The sequence below is a fragment of the Chaetodon auriga genome, chromosome 12 (genome assembly GCF_051107435.1).
Source record: "Chaetodon auriga isolate fChaAug3 chromosome 12, fChaAug3.hap1, whole genome shotgun sequence".
NCBI classification, from domain to species: Eukaryota; Metazoa; Chordata; class Actinopteri; order Chaetodontiformes; family Chaetodontidae; genus Chaetodon; species Chaetodon auriga.
The window spans coordinates 20856949-20881317 of NC_135085.1; the positions used below are offsets into that span (position 1 = coordinate 20856949).

At 41.5% G+C, this 24369-nt stretch overlaps 3 protein-coding genes across 4 annotated transcripts in view; 1 reads left to right on the forward strand and 2 right to left on the reverse strand.

Moving 5' to 3' along the window:
* The window catches only part of ankrd12 (ankyrin repeat domain 12), a 34516-nt gene extending 32487 nt beyond the window's left edge, over positions 1–2029 (reverse strand). Inside the window, exon 1 of one of the 2 annotated variants that reach the window (XM_076744438.1) lies at positions 1838–2029. The gene's annotated coding sequence lies outside the window, so the exon portion shown is untranslated. The remainder of the gene's footprint in view (positions 1–1837) is intronic. The other variant, XM_076744439.1, reaches the window with a different exon arrangement.
* A 1799-nt stretch (positions 2030–3828) lies between these two features.
* ndufv2 (NADH:ubiquinone oxidoreductase core subunit V2) lies at positions 3829–9491 on the reverse strand. Its single transcript, XM_076744630.1, has 8 exons — positions 9248–9491; positions 8208–8270; positions 6873–6935; positions 6344–6460; positions 6030–6198; positions 5549–5658; positions 4112–4188; positions 3829–4023 (listed from the first exon to the last, which is right to left on the reverse strand). The coding sequence occupies exons 1-8, from the start codon at positions 9287–9289 to the stop codon at positions 3930–3932; spliced, it is 735 nt and encodes a 244-aa protein (XP_076600745.1). The 5' UTR covers positions 9290–9491; the 3' UTR covers positions 3829–3929.
* Positions 9492–10069: 578 nt separating this feature from the next.
* Positions 10070–24369, forward strand: acss2l (acyl-CoA synthetase short chain family member 2 like). The gene is made up of 18 exons (XM_076744631.1): positions 10070–10381; positions 10536–10731; positions 15111–15202; positions 15745–15848; positions 17589–17661; positions 17856–17931; positions 18504–18588; positions 19611–19748; positions 20203–20373; positions 20527–20660; positions 21279–21411; positions 22012–22068; positions 22375–22455; positions 22783–22891; positions 23120–23188; positions 23401–23577; positions 23705–23779; positions 23877–24369. Exons 1-18 carry the CDS (start codon positions 10258–10260, stop codon positions 24002–24004), a joined length of 2022 nt encoding a protein of 673 aa, XP_076600746.1. The 5' UTR covers positions 10070–10257; the 3' UTR covers positions 24005–24369.

Consider the following 24369-nt stretch of genomic DNA (forward strand, 5'->3'; position numbering starts at 1 on the left):
TTTCATGTACAAGTCCAAAAGTTAATTTTGGACACTGACTGAAAGTATGCACGTTGTCATTCAACCCCAACTACATTACCACAGTTTCATCAATGAGTTCCTCGTCTCTGGCTTAACATGCAACAATGAGTGAAATGACTGTGTAGTTTTTAGTTTTAGCTGAAACTACAAACCCTCCATCTTCCATGTTACTTTGACAACACTACAGCTTTTTGAAATGAGTGTATGTCAATCTCTGTAAGAATATGTGGTGACTAATTAGACAAGAAACACAGAATGCCACCAACCAATTGCCACACAAAGTACAGTATGAATTTAAGTGCAAATGCCTAAATATTGGTTGGCTTTCTTGACTGTGAATTTTCACAATTTCTTTTGGAAGATGTATACAAATACTCGCTGTGGTTGATAATGCCTTCCTGGGCAGTCAAATGTTAATTTTACATGAATTCTAATATTAGGTCCAGAGAGATCATGGGTTGAGGGGGTTAAGGGGGTTTACGGGGGGGGGGGGGGGGGGGGGCTTTTTGTTGTTAGAAACGATATTTTTGATGACTCACTAAGACTCCTCTGTGAATAAACTGTTTAGACTGTTTGAATAATGAACAGTTTCTGTTTTCCTTTCAGTTATTATATTGTACATGGATTACATGTATGCCAAAATGTAATATAACTCCGTGGCAAAATATTTATTTCCCCTCCCAATTTCCCAATTAGTAGTCGATCATATGAGTGTGAGATGACTGGCATTTAAAATACTGGCAATTTTACCATGATCTGGTACTGCTTGTAATGTATGGAAAGGTTTTATAAGCTTCATTAAAGTGTATATAAATGCAGTCTTTACAATAAAGCTATTTAACTTTAGGTATTTTAAATTTAAGGCTGACGTTTTGTTGCTTGAGAGCGGTCGTTGTACGGCCAGCCATCTAAAAACAGGCAGCTTTTGTATCAGGCAACACACCCCCAAGATGTCACAGGCACTGGCTGGGAGGCGCAAGCTCTTGGTTATTCAAGCTATGCTAGTTCCTTGTATGAATTAGCAAGCCATAACTACATTTTACACTAAATTGCATGGCTAGTATGCCTTCACCTAAGCTGAGTATTAATAAACGGTGGCGTTGGCGAGATCGTTGCAGACAACACCACCCACCTCACGGTAATGTCGCTCGTACTTGCCTTCAATGCACAGACAGAAATATGTTGTTGAGCGCTAAAATTTTCAACTTGGCTATGGTTAGTAAACACAACGAGCTAATGTACGTAATGTCCTGAAATACGTTCCACGAGTAAATGCACTGAGTAATGTAACTCTGGACAAAGAATATTCAAGTTCATGCTTTAATGACCAATATTCAATACGAGAGCACAGCACAGCCCGAGACAAAAGCCCACTGCAGCCCCTTCGCTGCCCTCACAACGTTCCCCCTCCCCAGCGCTTAATCTAGCTAGCTAGCAAGCTCGTTTCCAGCCCGACACAGCCTCGCTGGCTGGCTGGCTGGCTGACTGGGGCTAACCCAGCTCACTCCGTTTCGCCCCGACATTTTCCTATCGCCTTTCTGTGCTCTCGCCTCAAAGGCAGTGAGTTATTAAAAGCAGATACGGGTGAAATTTCAGTTAGCGAAGAGAAAGTATTCAATGCGTGTAACGCACGTGGCACACAACTATACCGAACCCACGCAGACACATAACATTCCATTTTCGCACGCAGTTTACTTCACGTTACCTTCACATTAGCCTGCTCGCTACAGAACTTAGCCAGATGGCTAACGTTAACTAGGATTTTTAGCCCTTAAGATCCGAGGCAAGGAAACAACAAACCTTGTTTAGCGCTTACCTTTACACTGGGTTACACGTTCCCACCGACTCATTCGGGTTCAGCTATATGTGAATATTGCGCAATGTAACAGTTATTTCCTAAATATTGGACGTTAACCGTAGCCTACGGCTGTGTGACGTTCATCGCTGGTTTTGAAAACATCCCAGCCGTTCGTCGCCCGTCCTCTCGGAGAAAAGCCGAGCAAAACATGCAAGCATCGCTTTCATTGGCCGAGAACAGTCACGTGACCTGTTGAGCCCCACCGAGCTTATAAGGTCTACGTCTGCTGGATAGACTGAGATGGGTATGTGTCAAACGATTTAACTCTATCTTATCGACGCTGTGAGTAAATACGCACCTTTAATGTTGAGAATGTTCTCTGTGCTTTCACATTTTGTCAGCTAGTGGCGTGTAAGACATCTATCGATGGCTATTAGCGAGTGAATTTGGACTGAAGGGAATGGAGAGGGAGAGCAGTAATGGGCACTTGACGTCATCTTTTCCGCTGCTGTGTTGCGGTCAGTGGGAATTTTCTCGAAGATCACGGTTGAGGTTATCAGTGGAATGGCGGCTCCTTTTTTCTAGTGAGCATGGCTACAGAGTTTGGCCCCACTTTCTTTAGGAAACCGATCACGTTAATTTCCATTTCGGCCCGCCAACTCATTGTATCGGCCAGCCCTGACTTGGTTGCGCAGTGACATTTGCATCGCGATGTGCGTTCAGCGCATGCGCTGTGATGCATCATGTTGTATGTTGCAGAGCAGGCTTGAAAGTCGCAAGAGGAAGCCGGAGTGGGGGAGGGGCACCGGCTAGACACGAGAACGCCACCCGGGCGTGATGGAGATGACAGGAGCGGTTGTAGGAAGGGGGCTGTGTGTTGAAGGCATTTAACAGCCTGACCGGATTAACCTTACAAACATAGGCGGAAGTCTGTGGAACACATGTGTAGGCTTAATTCAAATCTAAGATATCCTTAATTACATTTTGACTTGTTAAAGTGATAATTTAAGATACCACTAATTACATTTTGGTTGGTAAGTTACTTCTGCCATGAAGTTGTAGCCACTAATTAATGATATCCAGTTCAGTTTTTAAGTTTGTGAATTGTAGATATCTTCATTAATCAAGACCACTAGACACAAATAATTCAAGACATCTCCAGTGTACTTCTAACTAGTGATAACTGTCTTTAGAAACAATTCATTGTTCAGTTACATCCTGTTACCCTTTCTGGATATTTGATACTAGGATGATCATCTGAAATGGAGTTGGGTAGTCCTAAATTAAAAGCAGAAAGCCCACCTGTGATCTGAGTTCAGTCAAATTAATATGTGATGAATTAACATCATTACATCCGCAAATTTTTTCTAAAAACATTTATTTGGATATGTTTTGGCTTTTTTTGTGACCAAGTTTGTGTTAAATGATTTCTGTTTTGGAAGGTGGACCAGTTTTCAAACATTTCATGTGGCACAATTTAAACGCAGGACTCTGGTTGTGAAATGTAGTTGTATGTTTATACTGTTTGATTGATCGTCACATTGAACCCTTTATAAGCTCGGCAGAGAAGGCTTTCACTTAAGTAGCATTGACAATGGAAACTGTAAGCTTCTTTTGTTTTACAGCACAGTATTATGTGGTCAAGATAGGTTACACTTAAAATAAAATAGTATTTTCCCTTCAACACTATATATTACAGAATTTAAAGTGTAGTCCAGGGCAGAAAATTGCCAAACTTAACTGCAGTAAATCTTTACCACCATGAAAACACACAACAGAATCATTCTAGAAAATACCAGATTATTAAGAACCCCAGAAAATATCTACAAGATACATAGTTTCAGGCCTGTGTACTGATACGTCAAGCCCTGTTGTCAAGTGGACCTAATGGATGCTGTAGTTGTCGTCGTAGACCAAATTATAAATGTACAACCCGTACCATTAGATCTGCTTTCAGTTATTTTATCTTTCCTGTGTTAGATCCTGTAAGTGACACACTGAGGCCAAGAGCAGAGGTACATGAACAATTTATTTACACAGTATATTTTTAGTTAAACATAATTATCAGCTTCAGGGACAAACTGATTTTGAAAACGATGGCTGAAAATGTCTACAGGTCCGCTCTTACACCGAAGCCTGGTCCTTTCGGAGGCTCTGTCAGAGAGGTCAATCCACCTGCAGGCTCACATGAAAAACGCCCGCTCCTGTAGAAAAAGGAAACGACAGTATGCTTATATCAGAGCATATACAATGTTTTAGTAAATATTACAAACAAATGTCATTGGTATGCACCTTGGCCCGGGTGGTGGGACTCTGCCTGCTTTAAGTTCATCAATAATGTCCTCAATGTCTTTAGGTGTGAGGTCCTCCTGGAAACAAGATGAAAGGAGAAATGAGGAGAAAGAATCTGTTTTTCACACCTTCCCATCCTATTACATTCACTCAGAGGGAGAGAGCAGGAAAGGGTAGTAGCCAATACTTTAAATACAACTTTTTGCAATACTGCAAGAAGCTTACGATGATTGTAATGAATTCTAAGAAAGCAATAATGTTTCAGACATATGAAAGCAGGTTTTAACTCTCAAAATCAAAATGACTAGACTTTCTAAATAATAACCCTTTTAAAATCTCTAAATAACTGTGATGTCAGGGATAAAACGTCACCTAAAATAGTTCAGTTCAAAACTGAATTAGATATACTGTTTGTCAGTATGTTGCCTGACAGTTTTTTGTGCCTGGAAAAATGTATTATCCAGTATCAGTTCAAATCTATGTCATTAAATAACTGTATGGTCTTCGTAAAGTCAGTGATGAAGAGGTTAAAACTGGATGACCAAAGCAGGTTTGCTTCTGAAAGATTCCACACAACAGAATCACACAAGGTGGTGTTTTATAACTCCTGATGAACATATCATCTTCTCCAACAACACTCGCATTAAATAAGGGCTCAGTTACTGCATTATCTTTATCTAAAAACAGCTGTGTTAATGTGCATTAAGACTGACTCAAGACATTTAAATTGTGCCTGCTTTCCACATTTAGAAGCTATAAACAACCTGTTCACATCCTGTACCATCTTGAAAAAACTAAATGTATGTAATCAATGACTGAATTAATCTAATACCCAAAAAGACTGCATGGAGAGTGCTTATTATTCTTAGAAGATGCTAAACTCAGTACCACCTTACCTTTGGTGTTTACACTTTCTACCTTTTCTACCTCTAATGATCACACCTCAGCAATTTGAGGTGTTGTGAGAAATTCGTCCTTTTCTCAGTCCTATTTACTTTAATTGGGTCATTCACTTGTGCTCAGCTTGCAATAACTTAATTCCCCACGGCAATTCAGCGCAGTATTAGTTGCAGATCATTTTAAACCACAAATCCAAAAACCAAGGATTTCATATCGCATCTGGCTCATAAGGCTGATCTTTTTCCAAGCTGAGGTCATGGATGAGACAACACTGTTATTCCTGCCATATCATTATTAATTTAAGGATTTTTTTTTCACTCATTTCCCCCCTGTTTTTTTTCATTAGTTTCGAGCCTTGCAAGTGTCAACTGTACCACACCTGCACTGGCTTCCAAAGGAAAGAAAAAGAAGCAGCCCTCTTGAAATGGGGCTGAGAGATGTATTCTCTGCAGACATGCTCATTTCAGGTTTTAACCTAATTTTGTTAATTTAGTTATGATACTGAAAACCATCTGCACAGAGTTGTCGAGCACTCACGTAATAGTTGTCATTGATCTGGACCATTGGCGCATTCACACAGGCGCCCAGGCATTCCACTTCTATTAGTGTGAACATCTTGTCTGCAGTAGTCTCTCCAACCTTGATGCCTGTGGAAAAACAAAGAAAACATGCTGATAAGCTGCAGATGATGTATAACTCAAGATGTGTTACCTGACATTACACAGCGGTAACAGAATGTGTGAGTTAAAACAACAAGTTTAACAAATATGAAGGTGGTCTATGAAATGCCACAGACTGAAGTCGGTTAGCAGTCATCTGGCTTGATGTCAATCTTCTTTGTCTTCTTGTTTGCTGCTACAGCTCACTGTTGTTTGACTTGCAGAGACAACTGTATATTTACATGTTTGTTCCCAATTTCTGTTTATCTCAAATATACACAATAAAAAAAGATTGTTTTCATCTGCGTTTTCATCTCTTAATTGGTGTCCCGCCGTAAAATGGAAACTCGCTCTCCTACCCAGTTTGTTTTGGATGGCCTCCAAGATGCTGTCTGAGTTGCACAGCATGCAGGGTGTTGTTGTGCAGATCTGAATGAAGTATTTTCCCACGGGTTGACGCAGGAACATTGTATAGAATGTCGCTACTTCATACACTCTCATTGGAGGGATTTCCAGCACCTCAGCGACCTAAATGAGGACAATTACAGACATTCAGAGAGGTCCCCTAATGTGACACATAAGGCATTGTGGATGTAAAACATTTAGCAGCCAATTTCATAAAAATGTTCAGAGTGGTGTCACACAGCTGTAAAACATCAAAGAATCACTGTGCCTTGTTCATGGCGGAGATGGGGAGCCATCCGTGTTGCCTCTGGGCTACATCCAACACTGGGATGGTGGCTGCTTGCTTGTGTCCAACAGGATACATTGAAATGATGGCCTCAATCCTCTACAGGGGAAAAGAAGACATTTCACCACGATTGTGGAGTTGCTCAGGATAAGAATTACATTCCTCTTTTGTACATCAACACTGTGACCAATTAAAACTATCAAGTGATGCTCACAAAGAGGCACAAATATTTACATGAGAAGCAGTTAAACATATATGGATGACACCTGCTTTAAAGAGTAGAAGAAGAAAAGTTGAACCTAACAAAATAATCTTTTTGCTGTCTTGGTGACAATGATCAGGTGCTCATATTTTAGAGTCCATTATAGTGGTAAATATCTATTTAGCAAAATATGAATGGAAAACCCATCTTTCAGCTCTTTAAATCAAGACAGAGTATGGGCACTGCCATCAAACAATAATCACAGTGCATCCCCCTTGATGTACTGCTCAACACAGACGTCAACCTCACCTTTTTGTTCTCCGCAGTAAACTCAAAAGGAGTATCGGGGTTGTTGTCAGGAGTATCTCTGTGCTAGAACAGAAAAGCCACAGTGTTAAAGGACTTAAACACCAAAGGTATCATTAGCCTCAGTCATCTTTGAGTAACATTTAGCAGACAATTTACATTCATCCTGTTCAGAAGACACTGATGCTGAAGTTGCTGCTTTGTATGAATTTTTACTCCCAAACTACCACTTTCCTGTAACAGGCTGATGAGCAGTAGTATCAGATAAAATGTGAAGAACCTATCCTGCAAGTCCACAGGGGGAAACAGTTGCTGCTATCAGGCCGTACAAAACCCTCAACAAAGATAACAATTATTTCTGCTTCTGCATACACTGCCCCCTTGTGAGCAGCAAACACATTTTGGCAATTAAGAAAAAGAACAGCTTTAAATTTAATGGTGTTTGAAGTTAAAGATGTCAAAAACAAAGTTAATGATTGAAGAGGACTGGTTCAAAGACAATTTAGCCAAACTGAATTTCCCCAATCACAGACCAGAAACATCTTTACCATCAAGGGACACTGAAACCATGGCATGTTTCCATTACATGAAAATATCACCGGTGATGTTTTTGTTGCAAAGCATGGCTCTAATGGGCTCCAAAGGCTGCTCCCAAGATAAATTATGAGCTTTTGGAAAACGGATGCCTTTGGGATTATTTCAGCAAAAATTGAAGCACAAACACTGCTGAGTTTGCGTTGATCATATTTACAAACTAGCTTTATTGGCTAATTAGTTTTGAAACAAATACAAATGATACGACATGTAAATAAAAGATAAATACAGTGTATAAAACTAAATGATTTAAGTTTGTGGTTGTGGAAGATTTGTTTATGTTGGTATTATTGCTTGAGTAAAACAGGCCTAATGCATAAAGACTAAATCAGATGTACAAATACTCCATCTCGTAAATATGGAATACAGAATGAAGCAAGGAAAGCTGGTTTTGATTCATCCCTGTTGTTTAATCTTGTTTCATGAGATCCCAGCCCCATATCTGCTTTCTGAAGATAAAATGTTGCAGCTGATTTCTGTTCGAACTGGTAGCTCAATGTATTCACTGCTTTCGTCCCTGATTTAAAAGCTTGAATGAAATCTGAAAGAACTGAAAACCCCTAATATCTCTGACCTCACTGACCCATTAACTTCACCATTTATCTCACAAATGGGGTGAAGCACACTGACAACATGATAGTTAATTCTTACAATAATAAACTTTCTCTGCCGACAACATGATCATCAGCTCTTGAACAACAAACTCCTTGTGCACTGCTCTTTGGCAAAGAAACTGCAACTCACCACAAAGATGCCACCAGCTCCAGCGCGCACAGCAGACCGATGCAGATTCCTGACCTGCCTGGCCTGCAAACACAGAGAGAAAGAAGACTGCTAAAAAAAAATCCTGGTAATGGTATGGTATGAAATGAACCTCCCTTGAGAAGGGCCTTTGGTGGGTATGTCTTGTTTCATAGCTGAGAGGACTGTTAATGGGGAAACTACATGGAAAAAGAATAACTAGGGATGCTGTCAATGTGTAGACAAGACAATACAATTCTCAGGTCAATTAAGACAAAAATCTGACTGTTTTGGTCATGCTATGTAACTATTTACCTATAAGAAACTTTACACATCACATCACGAGTTACCCTCACATAAACATAGCTTGAGCATGACCAATTTGTATTAGCTTCAGAGCTAGATGTCAATAATCCACACATTGTCAATGATCCAATGTTCGGAGATTAGTAGAAGTCAGATACTGGTAGAGTTGCATTTTTACTCATGACATGTTTGAAGTATTGGAGTAATGAAATAGTATCAGCCTAAGCATTTGTTAAGCACCTGTATCAATGTCATCTGGTGAGTTTACAGAAAAGCCAACCTCGCAATCCACAGTGTGGAGAAAAAAGGCTTTTGGGTCTCACTGAATACTGACTGATTCAAGTACCGCCGCTTTGCCATGTTGTACAACTACAATGTCCACTGACACACTCACCCATAGCTAACAACACGAGTTACGTGTTTTAAGCAACTCACAGTTGCTCTATGCGAAATCAGAGTGGTACTCATTGTCATATAACTGTGGAAATAAACTTAATTCTATTATGTAACTAATCACGTCCAGAGTAAATTTTCCTTTGCAAAGCTAATTTTGTCTAAAGATCACCTTGTTTGCCAGCAGAAAGCTAAAATAGCTGACATGCTAATGTTACCCAACGGTAGTTAGCTTAGCGGCCTGCACTGCTTGCCCTTGTGAAGAGTCATAGCTATTTCTTTCCAATTGATCAAAAGGGCATTGAAATTATTACCCAGAGCCATAAAGAATAGCACAATCTTACCGTCTGCGATACTGCAGAGCGAACAGCAGCAGACAAAAACATCTTAGGGCTTCAAGTTTGGTCCCTGTGCGCTAGCAAATGGACGGGACAGCGACAGCCGACATCAACAGAGGCGCTCACGCTCGATTCAGAGGGTCTGACGTGGGATGAAACGTCTGTCAGTTGCTGTCCAAGTGAATCGATCCCAGATTGAAATTTGAGATCAAAAACAAATGATACCAGCAGCCATTTGGACATTTCCTCTGAGCTATGTTATGTAACCTGCACGGTAGTTCACGTTGCATGTTTACCAGCGTTTGCCAGGGACAAAACTTCCAAAGCATAAAACGACAAAATATTTCTCATGTGTATTACTACATGCACTACAATAGTAATTTAAATAATAATAATGATTTTTTTAACGTTTTGAAAATTAATGCCACAAAGTGCTTCTCTTACATACATACATACATACATACATACATACGGACGTGTATATGTATGTCTGTATATCATGCAACCTAAATAAATATGTACCTATAAAACACTTTGGGTGCTATTTCAAGAGCATTTAGCGACAATGCCAAGAGGATCAGGCATTTGTTTTTTTAACACAATGTTGTCTCTTCTCTCTCTCATCACCCTTCCTGTCAAGTAAAACCTCCCTGTGCCTGCCTGAATCCCTGGCATTCATCCTGCTGCACACGTCCTTCTCCTCCTCCTCCTCCACCTCCTTGCTTGGAAAAATAATGCCACCACCAGGCCAGGGAGGGCTCATCCAATGAAAAAGTGGGAGTGCTGCGCCATGTCTGCCGATTGGCTGCTCTGGCCCTAAGCAGACTTGGAGAGAGCCTGCAGCTCTGGGATTAGAGGTGGGTCTTATGCATGCTAAATTGTGTTGCTTCAGTGCAGAAGGCCTTGTAGTGTTCTTACCTTACCCAGGAGGATCCAGACAGATCAGCAGTGACTCCAGATTAACCCATATTCTGACCCTCAGATGATATAGGCCCGTCGACATCTGTTTTTCCACAATGGTTGTGCCTGAATCTCAGGACAAAATGTACTACCCTCCTGATGACATGAAGAGGGATGCTCATGTGCCTGATTTCAACTCCTATCTGGCACTGTACAGGAAGTCTCTTGAGAATCCAGAAGGTAGGTCAAACACAACTGTATTTTTAGTGCACTGCTTGCAGTGTTTTCTTGCATTTTCCCCTCCACCAGAGCTTTTCTGTATTCAGATTCTCTCTGTGTTTATCTGCTCTGTCTGCAGCCTGTAACACTGACATTAAGTATCACTTTGTTTCAGCTTTCTGGAAAGAGATTGCTGATGAGTTCTTTTGGAAGAAGCCAGCAACAGGACCAATGATGCAGTACAACTTTGACGTGACAAAAGGGAACATTTATGTCAAATGCATGGAAGGGGCCAAAACCAACATGTGCTATAACGTCCTGGACAGGCTCGTGAGGGAGAGGAATCTCGGTGAAAAAGTTGCCTATTACTGGTAAGCAGCAATGTCTGACTGGGATGAATGATGGCTTTGATGGGACATACTGCCTGCAGTTATGTCAGGTATTCCAGTCAACAGCAACTGTTGTGCCCCTTGAGCCGACCCATGTGCACCAAAGCAAACTTCAGCTAGCACAAGTGCTTCAGTGTTTCCACCCTCTGAATCAACATAGAGTATTTACTAGGATTTGTTGCCAACTTTTCTCACATTTCATCTGATTTTTGTACAACACTGTTTTACAATCTAACATCACAGGAATTTGTAAGAGTCATCTAAGTCTCATAAAAACAAGGTTTTGGTGTTTTATTACCATACAAAAGCTGATGTCTACTTATATTTTGCCAGAATCTTCCAATATGAAAAATCCAATAAGATCCTAATGGATTGTTTGCAGAACATGACTGTTTTCATTGAAATCAGAAATCAGAAATCAAAATCAGAAATCAGAAAAGCTTTATTGCCAAGTACGATTTTACACATACGAGGAATTTGTTGTGGTGAAATTGGTGTATGATACATCTACTAAAAGAAGAGCACAAAATATAACAATTTAAATATATATACACAAGTCCGTTTTTTGTTGTTTGTTATTTTCCGGAAACACAGTCTGTTGGCTATGCTTTGGATGTAAACACATAAATCTTCTCACAGAAGGCTTTGAAGCTTCTGACTTCCATTTAAGTCTTGACATTACTTTTAACTTACAGTAACGTGCTGTTTACAGTAGAGTCTCACACCCTCGACTACCCACCATAGATGTTTTATGATGTTTTGAGTTGATATTATGACACATCTTTGCTCTGTCAAATGAAGAGGCTTGGCAAACAAGAAATAGTGGCGCAAGCTCAGCAGTAATAGGGGTTCAATGGAACTGGGTACAGTGGAAACCAGCCATCACACATACAAGTGTCTGAACACTGTTTGGATTACATAAAGCAGTTGTGTAATGTATCTGCTCCAGTGTTTGCCATGCCATTTTCAGCACACCATGTGAGGAAGATGTAGTCTGTGTCATCTGTGTTATGACCAGTGTTCTAAATTAACACCCGCCAACCCGCCAAATGCGGGTTAAAATTCATATTGGCGGGTGTAAATAAAAACTTACTAGCCAATTTGGCCGGTAATGCATTAGGCAATCATGTCAGTCAGAGCCGTTCTACAGTTCTTGGTCATTTGTCCCCCGGACAGTCCGTCCTACATTTCCCATGAACACTGTCGTAATGCTACGTGATGACGTACAAGACGCCCATTGGCTGTGCGCAGGCACACTACAGTTTGTAGTGCAACCGGCGCGAGAAACCACGGAAACGCAAACACAAAGAAGAAGAGGAAGAATGAACGGCGGCGTATAAACTGTAAAAGAGGAGACTGAGCTAGCTAAAAGTAAAAAGTAAAGTTAAACTAAATGCTGCGGTGGTTGGGACAGACGTCTGGGGGCGAGAAGAGGAAGGAGGCAGGGGATGAGAATGTCGACAAAGCGTGCGAAACGAAGAAAAGAAAGTTTAACGCTAAATGGCTGACAGGTCGTGAATGGCTTGTGTTTGATCACGAAAATGCCGTCATGTTTTGTAAGGATTGCCGCATGTACACGAAAGAAAAAAACAAGACGAATAATTTTGTGGTGGGGACTAATAATTTTGAAGTCGAGGCAGTAAAGGACCATGAGTGCCCGAAGTCATCAGGAGAGCCTTAGGAGTCTGCAATACTGACTGCTGCGCTATTTGTGTTTTCTAGTTGTACATACATAGTTCAGTTTATTACCAATGCAATTTTTTGCAAGTGTTTAAGTCATGGCTGTTACTTATATATATTTCTTATTAAAGAAGGAAAGCAGAAACACTTTAAGTTGAAAGGAAAAATACATTTTATTAGGAATGTAATGATACTAAATACTGGAAAAATGTCTTTTAGAAAATAATAAATCTGACAGCATTTGTTGTTTGTATAAATTAAATGTTTGCACTTTCTGTGTATATTTTGTTTCATGTGTTGTACTTTCTGTGCATTTTTCATGCCAATAATGTAAATAAAATGATCAAATGCATTCAGTGGCACTCATAATCTCTCTTATTTTCACCGGGAAAAAATTTGGCTAGTGGAAATTCTGATTGGCTGGTAACTTTAGAAGGTCACCAGCCACATTGGCTGGTGATCAAAAAAGTTAATTTAGAACCCTGGTTATGACCATGTTTATATTCAAGTGATCAGTAACCAGATGGTTTGGTGTGACCTGTAAAACATTTACAAGACTCACACCTTGACCACATAGCATTTATAAAATCTAAAATGGTACAACACTGCAAAAAATAAGACACCAAAAAGTATTTAAAGGTAAAATGTTGGTCATTTTGTTTGACTTTACTTGTTAGCACATCGATGATTTGCAGCTACTATAATCTACTGTCATCTGATGTCAGTGCTCAACAAGAAGTGGCTGTTGTGGGTTTTATAGTCCTGATTCCAAAAACGTTGAGATGCTGTGTAAAACATAAATAAAACATAATGTGATCATTTGCTAATCCTTTTTGACTTATGCTCAAGTGAAAACAGTATATTATACTGTTTTTCTGAAACAGTATGAAGCAACACATTAAATATTATTTCAAGTTTTGCTTCATCAGCTTAGTTGATTTTTTTGTACACTTATTCTGAATTTGATGCAGCAACACGTTTCAAACAAGTTGGGACAGGAGCAACTATAGACTGAGAAAGATGTGGAATGCTCCAAAAACACCTGTTTGGAACATTCCACAGGTAAACAGGTTCATTGGTAACAGGTGATAGCATCATGATTGGGTATGAAAGGGGCATCTTCGAAGGTTCAGTCCTTCACAAGCGAGGTTGGAGCGTGTTTCACCACTTTGTAGACACATGAGTAGATAAGGAATAAAAACGGTTGTCAGAAACACAGTTTTTTGTTTTGTTTTGGTTTTTTACAAATGATTGATTACTGTTTTTATTTACATTTCCCACAATATCCCAACTTTTTGAAACTGAAATGAATCAAATGCAGACTAAAAGAAAAACAAAGTTGAGAAGATGAAAGAGCATAATAAACAAAAGACTGAAATTCATGTTGCTTATACAAACACTGCACAAAGTCCAAAGGCAGTGGTGAACATTCAGTGTATTTGGAGCTTTGATTCATAAGTATTAAGTGTGGACTGGAGTCTGAGATATTCTGGAATTTGTTCAAGATGTCTGCAGCACATCAGCTAAAAGCAGCTTCACCATGTTTGGATTTTATGGATTGGTGGGTTGATACCGTACCCGCAGTGTTGTGCTTATAAATCATTTGGTGATTTATAACTGAGTTGTATTAGTCAAATATATTTGTCATTCACTACAGAGATTTTGAAAACTGGAGTAATGTGCTAAGTTTTCCTGGTCTTTGTTAGGTCTTAAGCAGCAGCAGGCAGCTGTCAAGGAGGATTTTTAGAAAAACCTGAGAAAATCCTATTAGAGCAATCCAGCCTACCAGAGATAAAGACTTGGATTAGTTTTCCTAAATCTTGTTTGTACATACCATCTCTAATTCATGCTATATTTTAATGTGATAACAAGCTGCTTTGTTATTGTCCCAGCATGGCCATTCAAATTAAGGTCTGAACAAGTTTTCTCATTTACGTTTTAGCATTCAGCAGCAGACAATAACGACTTTCAGTCATCTCTCACACATAAAAAGGTAGAAGCCCAGTTTTATCCTTATTTAAATGTAGGATCGACACATTTAATCCTCGCTCTGCTGAATGCACATTCAGAGCTAAAGGAAGCATTTCAAACTGAAGTTAAAGCGTTCCGAGGATTGAACCCTGTGGAACTCCACATTTGATTTGTTTTGCTCTGGTAAAGATTTGCAAATTCACACAAAGTAGTAGGTAAACTTGTTCACATGCTGACATTGTCTAGAGTAGTACAGAGCTCTTTAGCACCACTGTCGCATCATCAGTGCACTGAATCAATAGCTTATTCATCACTGTAATGATTCATTTCACCACTGTCAGCCTGGAGATAAAGCTGATGTCAGGTTGTTGCAGTGTTTTGGCCTTGATCCCGCACCAGAGGCCTACCATACTGTCTGCTTGCCTGTAAAATATTGTGACACATAGTTTTCCAAACAACTGTCCTGACAAACATCCAAACCTAATATAGACTGAGCAAAAATGGGAACAGGTTATCTCCCCTGTGAACTCATTGAGCTCACTGAGAAGGTTCTTTTGCAGTAAACAGTCTGGGAGGTTTCTGTGTCCATAATGAAATTACCGAAAGGCCAAACCCCTGGTACAGACAGAGCTTCACACCATCTCAGACAGGTTTTGCATTACAATAACAGATTTGGATTGTGTTTTTTCTCTTGTGTGTCGTCTTCTCAGGGAGGGGAACTCACCTGACCACCACCTGGCCATCACCTACCGCCAGCTGCTGAGCCAGGTCTGCCGCTGTGCTAATGCCCTCAAGCAAATGGGTGAGAAGCTCAAAATCTTACATGTAAACATTATTGCCTAAATATGAACTGCCTAATGGCAAAAGTAGAGTTGCATGATCCTTAGAAATTATCTGTTACCAAGCTCATTGCATAATTCCAATGCGTTTTAGCTTGTGGATTCATGAGGGGAAAAAATACATAATAACCACCTCAAAAAGAGTTTCAAACATTATCATTTTATTTTCATGTAAACTGTAGCCTATATCTCAAGTATACAGCTTCATAGATATAAAAGCATCATCTAAAATCTTTCAAACATTGTGAAATTACAAGGACAAATATTGGCGTTGTCATTTGGCTCATAACCAACATGGTGCAACTCACCAGATATGGCTCTGTGCCCTGTCTGCCCAGCACGCCCAGTGTACTTGTTACATATCAGACATACAGTACAGTATCTGGACCACATCCAATATACTTAAACTCACCTTAAAGCTACATTGCTATTGCTAGTTTGAATTAAGAAGTAACCTAAATCTGGGCCCGATGAAAACCTCAAGTTTGCTTTTTCTTTGTTCAAGGTGTAAAAAAGGGAGACAGGGTGTCCATCTACCTTCCTATGATCCCAGAGCTGGTCTACACTATGTTGGCCTGTGCAAGGATAGGAGCTGTTCACTCCATTGTGGTAAGCAGCATGATGAACGGCCTCTTTCATGATGCAAATGATGTTCAGCCTTAGTTTCACCCATTTTGGGGAAGCAGATGAGTACGGCTTGCTACAAACACGGCGTTATTTAATGTCTGCGTGTTTAAGAATCCAGGATTTCTTGCAGAAACAGTCACATGCAGGTTAGCGGTATTGCTAGCATTTGCTGCGTTGACCCCATTTCAAGCACAGAACATCAGCTGAACTTAGGCTCCTGCTTCAGTTGGTCCTGACTGCTCTGCTCCTGCAGTTATCAGCTGTTCCCTGTGTGAACGCAGCGCTGGCAGCACCTGCACTCAATATATGGGTCAGACATTTACTGGCTGTATCCAGCTTGGGAAGGCATCAGAGTCAGTGCAGTTTTGCAAGCAAGCAAACGCTATTTTAGCGTTTTAACCTTCCCGTCTGTGCAAAGGTTAGCAGCCTTGTTAAAAATATCTCCAGGTTGCTCCAAGGTGGGTTTTTTATGGCTTGCAAAGGCCTGTTTTTGGAAGGCTTAAGAATGAGCGACCTTGTCTGTGCTCCCCCATTGCTGCAAATTTTCCATCTGTGAGTTTTTATCGTATTTGACATGAACATCAGTTAGTAACATGAGGATCTTTGGGATAGCGCCAGCTTTTTGGATTCTCATGTGACCATAAATATTAATCGTAAATTAGGTTGGCATGAAATTAAATCATAGATGGAGCCAGACAGGACAGCCAGTGCCATTCATGCAGTGACATTTTGCTGAGTCCAGAGTCGTCAGTGACCTGATTCATAATGCTGTCATCAACGCTGAAACTTTATGCTCTGTGAACCATTAACCTTCGGCAGAACGCAACTGTCTGGCAGGAGATGATCATACAGAAGATTAGATATAAATGTCTGGTTCATTATGTAACACTGAACAAGGTGACATTACACGGTAATGAGGAGGAACAGCATGCATCAGACCGTCTGTTTGCTCTTTAAGCTGTATCGTCTGCAGCCACAAGCAACAATTAAGGAATAATGGAAGCTAAAACACAACTGGCTTGTTATCGACAGTTACACGACAGCACACACAAGCCACTATATGCAACTGATAGCATCAAAACCCTTAAATGTACTGAACTAAGCAAGGCTGCATTTTATTGCTTGTAATTGTGGCTTTTGGTTTGTGAGATGAAGAATGAGTTATTTCTTCTTTCAAAAGATGTCGCCTTGCTTTACATGTAAGTTACAAGTCAAACTTGAGACGCCAGCGCTTGAGTTTTGATTTTGGAGAAGGGTGCTCACTCTCTAGTGTCATTTATTGGGTCGGCATATTTTTGCTCAGTGGTCCGTTGTTAATGCAACATGTATGGGTTGAGCTAAAGGTACAGCTTTAATCAAATGCGAAAATTTAAAGCTTTTAAAGGACATTTTGTTGCAACTTGCAGCTTTTTTTGTAGCATTTTTGGAAATGCAACAACATTGATGACATGGCATCTGACGTGAACAGTTTGATTTCACTCACCTTTGATTTTACCTCCAAATAAAGTGGTTTAAATAATTTGCCTAATCTTTTAGCTTGTTTCTTGGCACATTGCACTTTGCTGTGTGTCATCCATGTCGCCAGGTTCCCAATGTTGGACAAAACTATGTCAGTAAGACTCAAGTGGTCATGAACCAGATTCACCCTTTAGAGATTATAGGTGCTACGACATCTCCTCTCAGCTTTGCCTCCATTTTCTGTCTTGTCTTTCTCCTGTTCAGTTTGCAGGTTTTTCCTCTGAGTCGCTGTGTGAGAGGATCATGGATGCCCAGAGCAGCGTCCTTGTGACAGCAGGTGGGTCCAGAAACCAACACAGCAACACCACAATGTGATGCGTTGCAGCGCTCAGAGGCTGTAAAGATGCTTTTCCGTTGTAAAGTGACTCAGTGTTTAAATATCTTCTCCCTGCTGGTTCATAGACATCATCATCTGTCTCTCCATCCACTCGTCCCTCACTGTCTCTCCCTCCATTTATTTGTAATATACAGATGGTGTTTATAGAGGAGAGAAGCTGATCAACCTGAAACAGATTGCAGATGAAGCTCTGGAGAAGTGCCGGGAAAAGTAGGTCCTGCTCACAAGGCCAACAGTGTCTCGCTTCTCAGCAACCGCCCTTATTTACACTCGCTGCTGGTAATGGGACCCTGTCATACGAGTTACTGGACACACACACACACACACACACACACACACACACACATGTGGCAAAGCCCTATCAGCTGTTATCAGGGAGGATGAGGAAGCACACTGCCCAGTTTACACATTATGGGGCTGCCAGGCAACACAGGCCACTCTGACTCATCAGGGAAGCCCAAGCTGATCGCCCCCCCGTGGCCACATGAGCCTGACAGGGGTGTGAGCTGAGAAACACAGCATGCTGGGAATGCTTATCTGGAGTGTCAGGGGTGTAGATATGTTTAGGGGTATCATCTGAAAATAACCCGTACAGTGATATTTACTGTCATACCAAAGCCTCATCTGACAAAACAAAGTTTGCCTGGAAGCACTGAGCCCAAACCTTTGTTTACTACGAACGTGCCACTGGTACCTTTTCTGTAGAGTTTTTCCTCATATGAAGGGTCAGGGGACAGAGGGGGTTTTACTGCACCTCACACCTTTTTTCCATCTCCTCACAGAGCGTCATCAAGTGTCACGAAATGCCTCGTCGTCAAGCACCACGCACTGAGGACGAAAAGCAGAGCTGCAAGCAACAAACTGCAGGTAGATACTACAGTTTCTGTGAGCAGTGGTCTGATGTGATGTTCAGATAAAGGTATAAAAACTCAGTAACCTGCAGTAGCACAGTGCAGAAATACAGAGCTCTGACTGTCAGCTCCAGCGCCACCTTTCTAGAAAACAGAGAGTGAATGAAGTTTTCTGTGGGCTGTTTTTCTTCGCTCATGAAAATGTGACACTTTGAAGATAAATAGGTTTCACACAACAAATCTAAAATATACATGTAAAACCAGTCTTCGTTTGAATGAATCAGTCTTTCATATCTGTAGAAATCTACGTATTAAAGAACAGACAACAGTCGCTGCTGCAAAACTAGAGGTTAAAAATCAGATTTGGCCCGTTTTTAAGGCTGTTACTGTTTTCCTTCATTTCTCCTACAGTCCTCAAAAAGTCTGGATTTAAAACATTGTTTTAGCATCATGATTAAATGATCACTGTTCAGCGAATAAAGAGTCTGACTGATGTTTTCGTGAGCCAATATTAGAGCCTCTCAGGGCGCCACACTGAAAGGTGCACATGGTTAAGTCCTCTCCCGCAGTCGGGTGGACAAGAATAGTTTGTCTCCAAAGAAAAGACTCCCAAGGCGGCACCTCTCTGACACAGATGCTGAAGACTTCAGGTGAACTTTGAAGCAATCATGTCTTAAAAAAAGAGAGTAAAATCAAGCTACAAACGGGGAAAAGAAGGAAAACAATCAGAGGGAAAGCAGCCGATGACCAAATTCTTCTAAATGCAGATGAATGAGGGCCTTGTTTTTGTGCTACTCCACTTTCCACAGACCATCCTGTAAAATTTCTCCTGAGGCCAACACAGGAAAAGAACATCACCGAAAAACATGTCTTCCAATTTAGGATTCAGAATGTGCCTCCAGGGGGGGCACAGTGAATTACAGTCGCCGCAGAATTGACATGGTGTGTTGCTGCCGGAGCTTTTGGTGCACGGCGTGAGTGGATCTAATGAGGGTTTTTATGTGTTTCATTCATTCCATGTTGCTGTGGTGCGTTCAGACCCCCTGGGACGCAGAGTGCGACGTGTGGTGGGATGAGGCGATGAGACACTCTCCTGAAGAGTGCGAACCCGAGTGGCTGGACGCTGAGGACCCTCTGTTTATCCTCTACACCAGCGGCTCCACCGGCAAACCCAAGGTAAGACGCAGGCGTAGGCAGAAACCACTTTTATAGTAGCTGAGCGAAAGAAAAAAATAAACATGATCCTATAAATCACAGCGTCTATTTTCTACTCTGATAAGCCTGTAATGGTGTTAACCATGCTGGCTTTTACATAATCTGCTGTCTCTGCTGTGAAATAGTGAGGATTGATGGGTTTCTAATGCTAAGAGGCATAAATGCAACCCTAGAAAGTTAAAAGCGACGTAATTGCATATGTGTTTCCTATTTTGTGTGTATTATTGGATATGTTATTAGTACATAAAACACAGGGCTCAGAGCATCCGATGGCATGAAATCAGCTGTCACACACACGCACACACACTCACTGCATGCATGTCTCTTCTACCAGGACCCTTATTTTTGCTGTCTGCTGTCTTTGTGTTGACCGTTTACCTCCTCGTTCATGTTCCCGTCCTCGTGTGCGGTACAGGGTGTCCTCCACACTGTTGCCGGGTATCTGCTCTACACATCGCTGACCTTCAAATACGTTTTTGATCATCACCATGACGACGTCTACTGGTGCACGGCCGACATCGGCTGGATCACCGGCCACTCCTACATCACCTACGGCCCCCTTGCGAATGGCGCCACAAGTGTCCTGGTGAGTCTGAAAGAGGTTTTATTCCTTTTATTTCATTACAAACCACCACAGTGCCATTCGATGACATGTTTGAGCACAGAGGCCCCGTGAAATGACAAACCATGACGGTGTTTTCACTCTTCTCAGAGATGCATGTGTGTGTCTTTTCTCCAGTTTGAAGGTATTCCAGTCCACCCTCACGTCGGCCGGTTCTGGGAGGTTATTGAGAAGTACAAAGTGACCAAGTTTTACACGGCTCCCACAGCCATCCGCCTGCTGATGAAGTATGGACGGGAACCGCTGCAGAAGTGAGAGAAATCCTGATTTTCCAGAAGCTACAGCAGGAGTTTCAAAACACGGCTCGACCTGATAGGTGGTCCAAGTGTGTTTTTACAACAGTTTCCCAGATTTCATATGGAAATTTCCAGCTTTAATTTCCAAAACCTCCTCTGGTTTCACTTCTTATGCAACAGACTCCTCGGTGGTGAGGTGAAGAAATCAAACTGTATGAATAATGATGATGATTCTGCGTGAACATGCCTTGTTTTTCCTTATTCAACACAACCCCCATAGAAACCACAGCTTGTTGTTTTTCCACCTCAGGTTTTCAATATGTTGTGTTGGTCAGTGAGTTTTAGAGATAGTGCTCGGCAGCTCTGGACAGAGCTAACAAAGCGCTAAAGGAAGCAAATAAATACTTTCTGTCACAGATTAATATCTAACTTATTCAACCAGTTTGTCTCATTAAGATCAAAATCTCTTTTTCACAAGGCCTGAGAACAAGAAACAGATCATAGTCAGAGAGCCACACAACCAGCAAACAAAAACAACACATATATGACAAACAGCCAACAATCCAAGCACAAACACAGGAGTCACAGAAATCTAGAGCATATACCTGAAGATTTCCCTCCTTCCTCTACCAGGTACGACCTCTCCAGCCTGAGGATTCTGGGTACTGTTGGCGAGCCGATCAACCCGGAGGCGTGGCTGTGGTACCACGAGGCCGTCGGTCAGGGCAGATGTCCCGTGGTCGACACTTTCTGGCAGACAGAGACCGTAAGCGCCGGCCATCTGCCTGCAATTAACGCACACCTCAGCTGGTCGTAAGTTAGATTTCAGGAGTCCAGATGTCAGGATGGAACGAGCGTTTCAGTTAGATTCCAGTAAAATCAAAGCCGAACTGCAGAAGCAACACAGCCTCATGTTGTTGTTTGTGGTGTGCACAGTGTAGAGGAACAGATCTCACAGCCGTGAGCTGAATATTAGAGACAGAGGAGCAGCTCCATCAAGTTCAGTCCAACAAGAAACCACATTCAGTTGTTTTTAGTGCTTTATCAATACACAAATCCACCCGACAACTCCAGAAATGAAGCTCTGCATTGCTCTGACCTGATAATATAATACAATGGTGTCCTGAATGATGGTTTTCATTAACATTAATAATCGGTTTTCTTTTTATTATTGTTCTGCATGCTTATAAATGATCTAAATACCTTGTCATTTGAATATGATATTCTGTTTTTAGGGTGACTTTGTAACATCTTTGGCATATTTACAGCAATGTTTATTAGATAAATACAATTAAAAAATGACATCTAGGTAAAGAATAATGCATAATTAATACTATAAAGACGAGTTTGCTGTATTTCTCTGCAGGGCGGCCATGTTTTGACTCCCCTTCCTGCTGCCATGCCGCTGAAACCAGGCTCTGCTGTAAGTGACAACACCTCCTTCAACACTGGTTGCGTCACACTGTGACACATGTTTATGTAAATGTTAAACACACCTGCATATGAGCTTCATCTACACATGCCTGTACGGCAGCGTTTGACCTCTGTGTGTGAGAACACATCCATCAGTACGTTGAATTAAATCAAAGCAGGAGCCTGTTTTCATTTTCACTTGGCTTTTCCTCGAGTAGATTATGATCCAGGTTATGATGTGTAAGAGACGCTGTCGCCATGCAGGAGCTGCTTAATGAAAAAATACAGCTATCTCACATTAAATCTCGTGTTTCAGACGTTTCCTTTCTTCGGGGTCGAGCCCACGATCCTCAACGAGCACGGAGAGGAGCTGGAAGGCGAGGCTGAGGGTTATCTCGTAAGTTTCAGTTCAGCTCTGCAGAACTTTATTTATCCCTGGAAGACAACTGTATGCAGCAGCTCGCCACCCAGATCTACAGATACAGCACCGTCGATACGAGAGCAAGAAGAATAATCATCATTCAAACGCTATAAGCTTCAAAAAACTATATGTGGAACTTGCTTAATTTAACTGTAGTTCTGAATTGTTTTAATCTTGATTTTCCCTTGTAAAGCACTTTGTAACTTTGTTCCGAAAGGGCTGATAAATTAAGTGTATTATAAGGTTTATTATTATTAATAGCAGCAGTAATACCTCTTGTGTTCTCTCTGTGTTTCCTTGCAGGTATTCAAGAGGCCCTGGCCTGGAATAATGCGCACTGTGTACAGAAGCCACGAACGCTTCGAGAACACCTACTTCAAGAAATTCCCTGGTTTCTATGTAACTGGTGATGGTAAGCCACAAAAATAATATCTCCTGTCTGGCCAATCAGGAATGACAGAATATCAAGTTCACCCCGCTGCCACAAAGATTGTAAATCACTGTGGATTAAGCAAGAGTCTAAATAGCAAACACACATGTTGATTTCTCACTAAAATACCGGAGAGCCTCCTGAGGGGAGAGAAAAAGATGCTGTAAAAACTCTTTTGGAGGTTATGCAACTTGTTTTCTTCTCTCTCAGGCTGCAGGCGGGATAAAGACGGCTATTACTGGATCACAGGACGGATAGACGACATGCTGAATGTGTCAGGTACTGTACTGCCTCAGCTTCTTTAAAAGGGTTGTTATTACAGTACCAAACTCTTCACTCTGTTATGCAATATTCCAACAATAACTTAATATCACAGCATCACTCGCAGCCTCTTCAGCGCATCGTTCCCTCCCCAGAAACCTTCAGTTTATTCATCTCTCACATGATTATGTTTCGTCCGTCATGACTTTGTGTCTTCTGGCGTCTCTCAGGCCACCTGATGAGCACAGCGGAGGTGGAGGCGGCCCTGACGGAGCACTCGGCCGTGGCGGAGGCTGCGGTGGTGAGTCGGCCTCACAAGGTGAAGGGCGAGTGTCTTTACTGCTTCGTCAGCCTCAAGAGCAGCAGGGAGTTCAACCACACGCTGGTGGGGGAGCTCAAGACTCTGGGTGAGGCTCGCATACTCGAGGGTTACATCAAATTAATTACAGGCTTCATTATACACTTTTACGGTGTATTTCCTTATGCTCACATAATCGATCCTTAATTCCTCTTTTGCACTGATTCTTTTTCCAGTGAGAGAGAAAATTGGACCAATCGCCACACCAGACTTCATTCAAAATGCTCCAGCGCTCCCGAAAACTCGCTCAGGTAACAGCTCGACACCTGTTTAAGCCACCGCCTCCTCCTCTGCTCTCCTCCTCGCTAACCTCTCCTCCTCCTCTTCCTCTGACTCGGATCCCTTCAGGGAAGATCATGAGGCGAGTCCTCCGGCAGATCGCCCGCAACGAGAAGGACCTGGGCGACCTTTCGACCCTGGCCGACCCGAAGGTGGTGGAGGTGCTGTTCAGCCAGAGGTGTGAAGCTGCAGCCTGAACAGACACCTCACCCCATACTGATGAAGGCCTTCACACACTGCTGGTCCTGGATCAGTGTTTATGTGCACTCTTTGGGACTGAATGAAGGGGCTGGGATGAGAAAATCACACCACTGACATTGAGATGTTTAATTTTGTTGTTTTATGTGGAGAAATGAAAGTGAAAAAGTCAAATCTGTTGTTGCTGTTTGGGCCAAAATGGGCCAAAAAATGTATTTTGTATTTTGTTAAAAGTCTCTTAGTTCCATGTCTCATATGGAAAATCTTGAAATTTAAAAGTCGGCTTGTGTTCGTCTGACCACTGATGTATATTTTCAATCTGTGCTGCATTTCTATGAACTGAGAATAAAGTGTTTAATCAGTT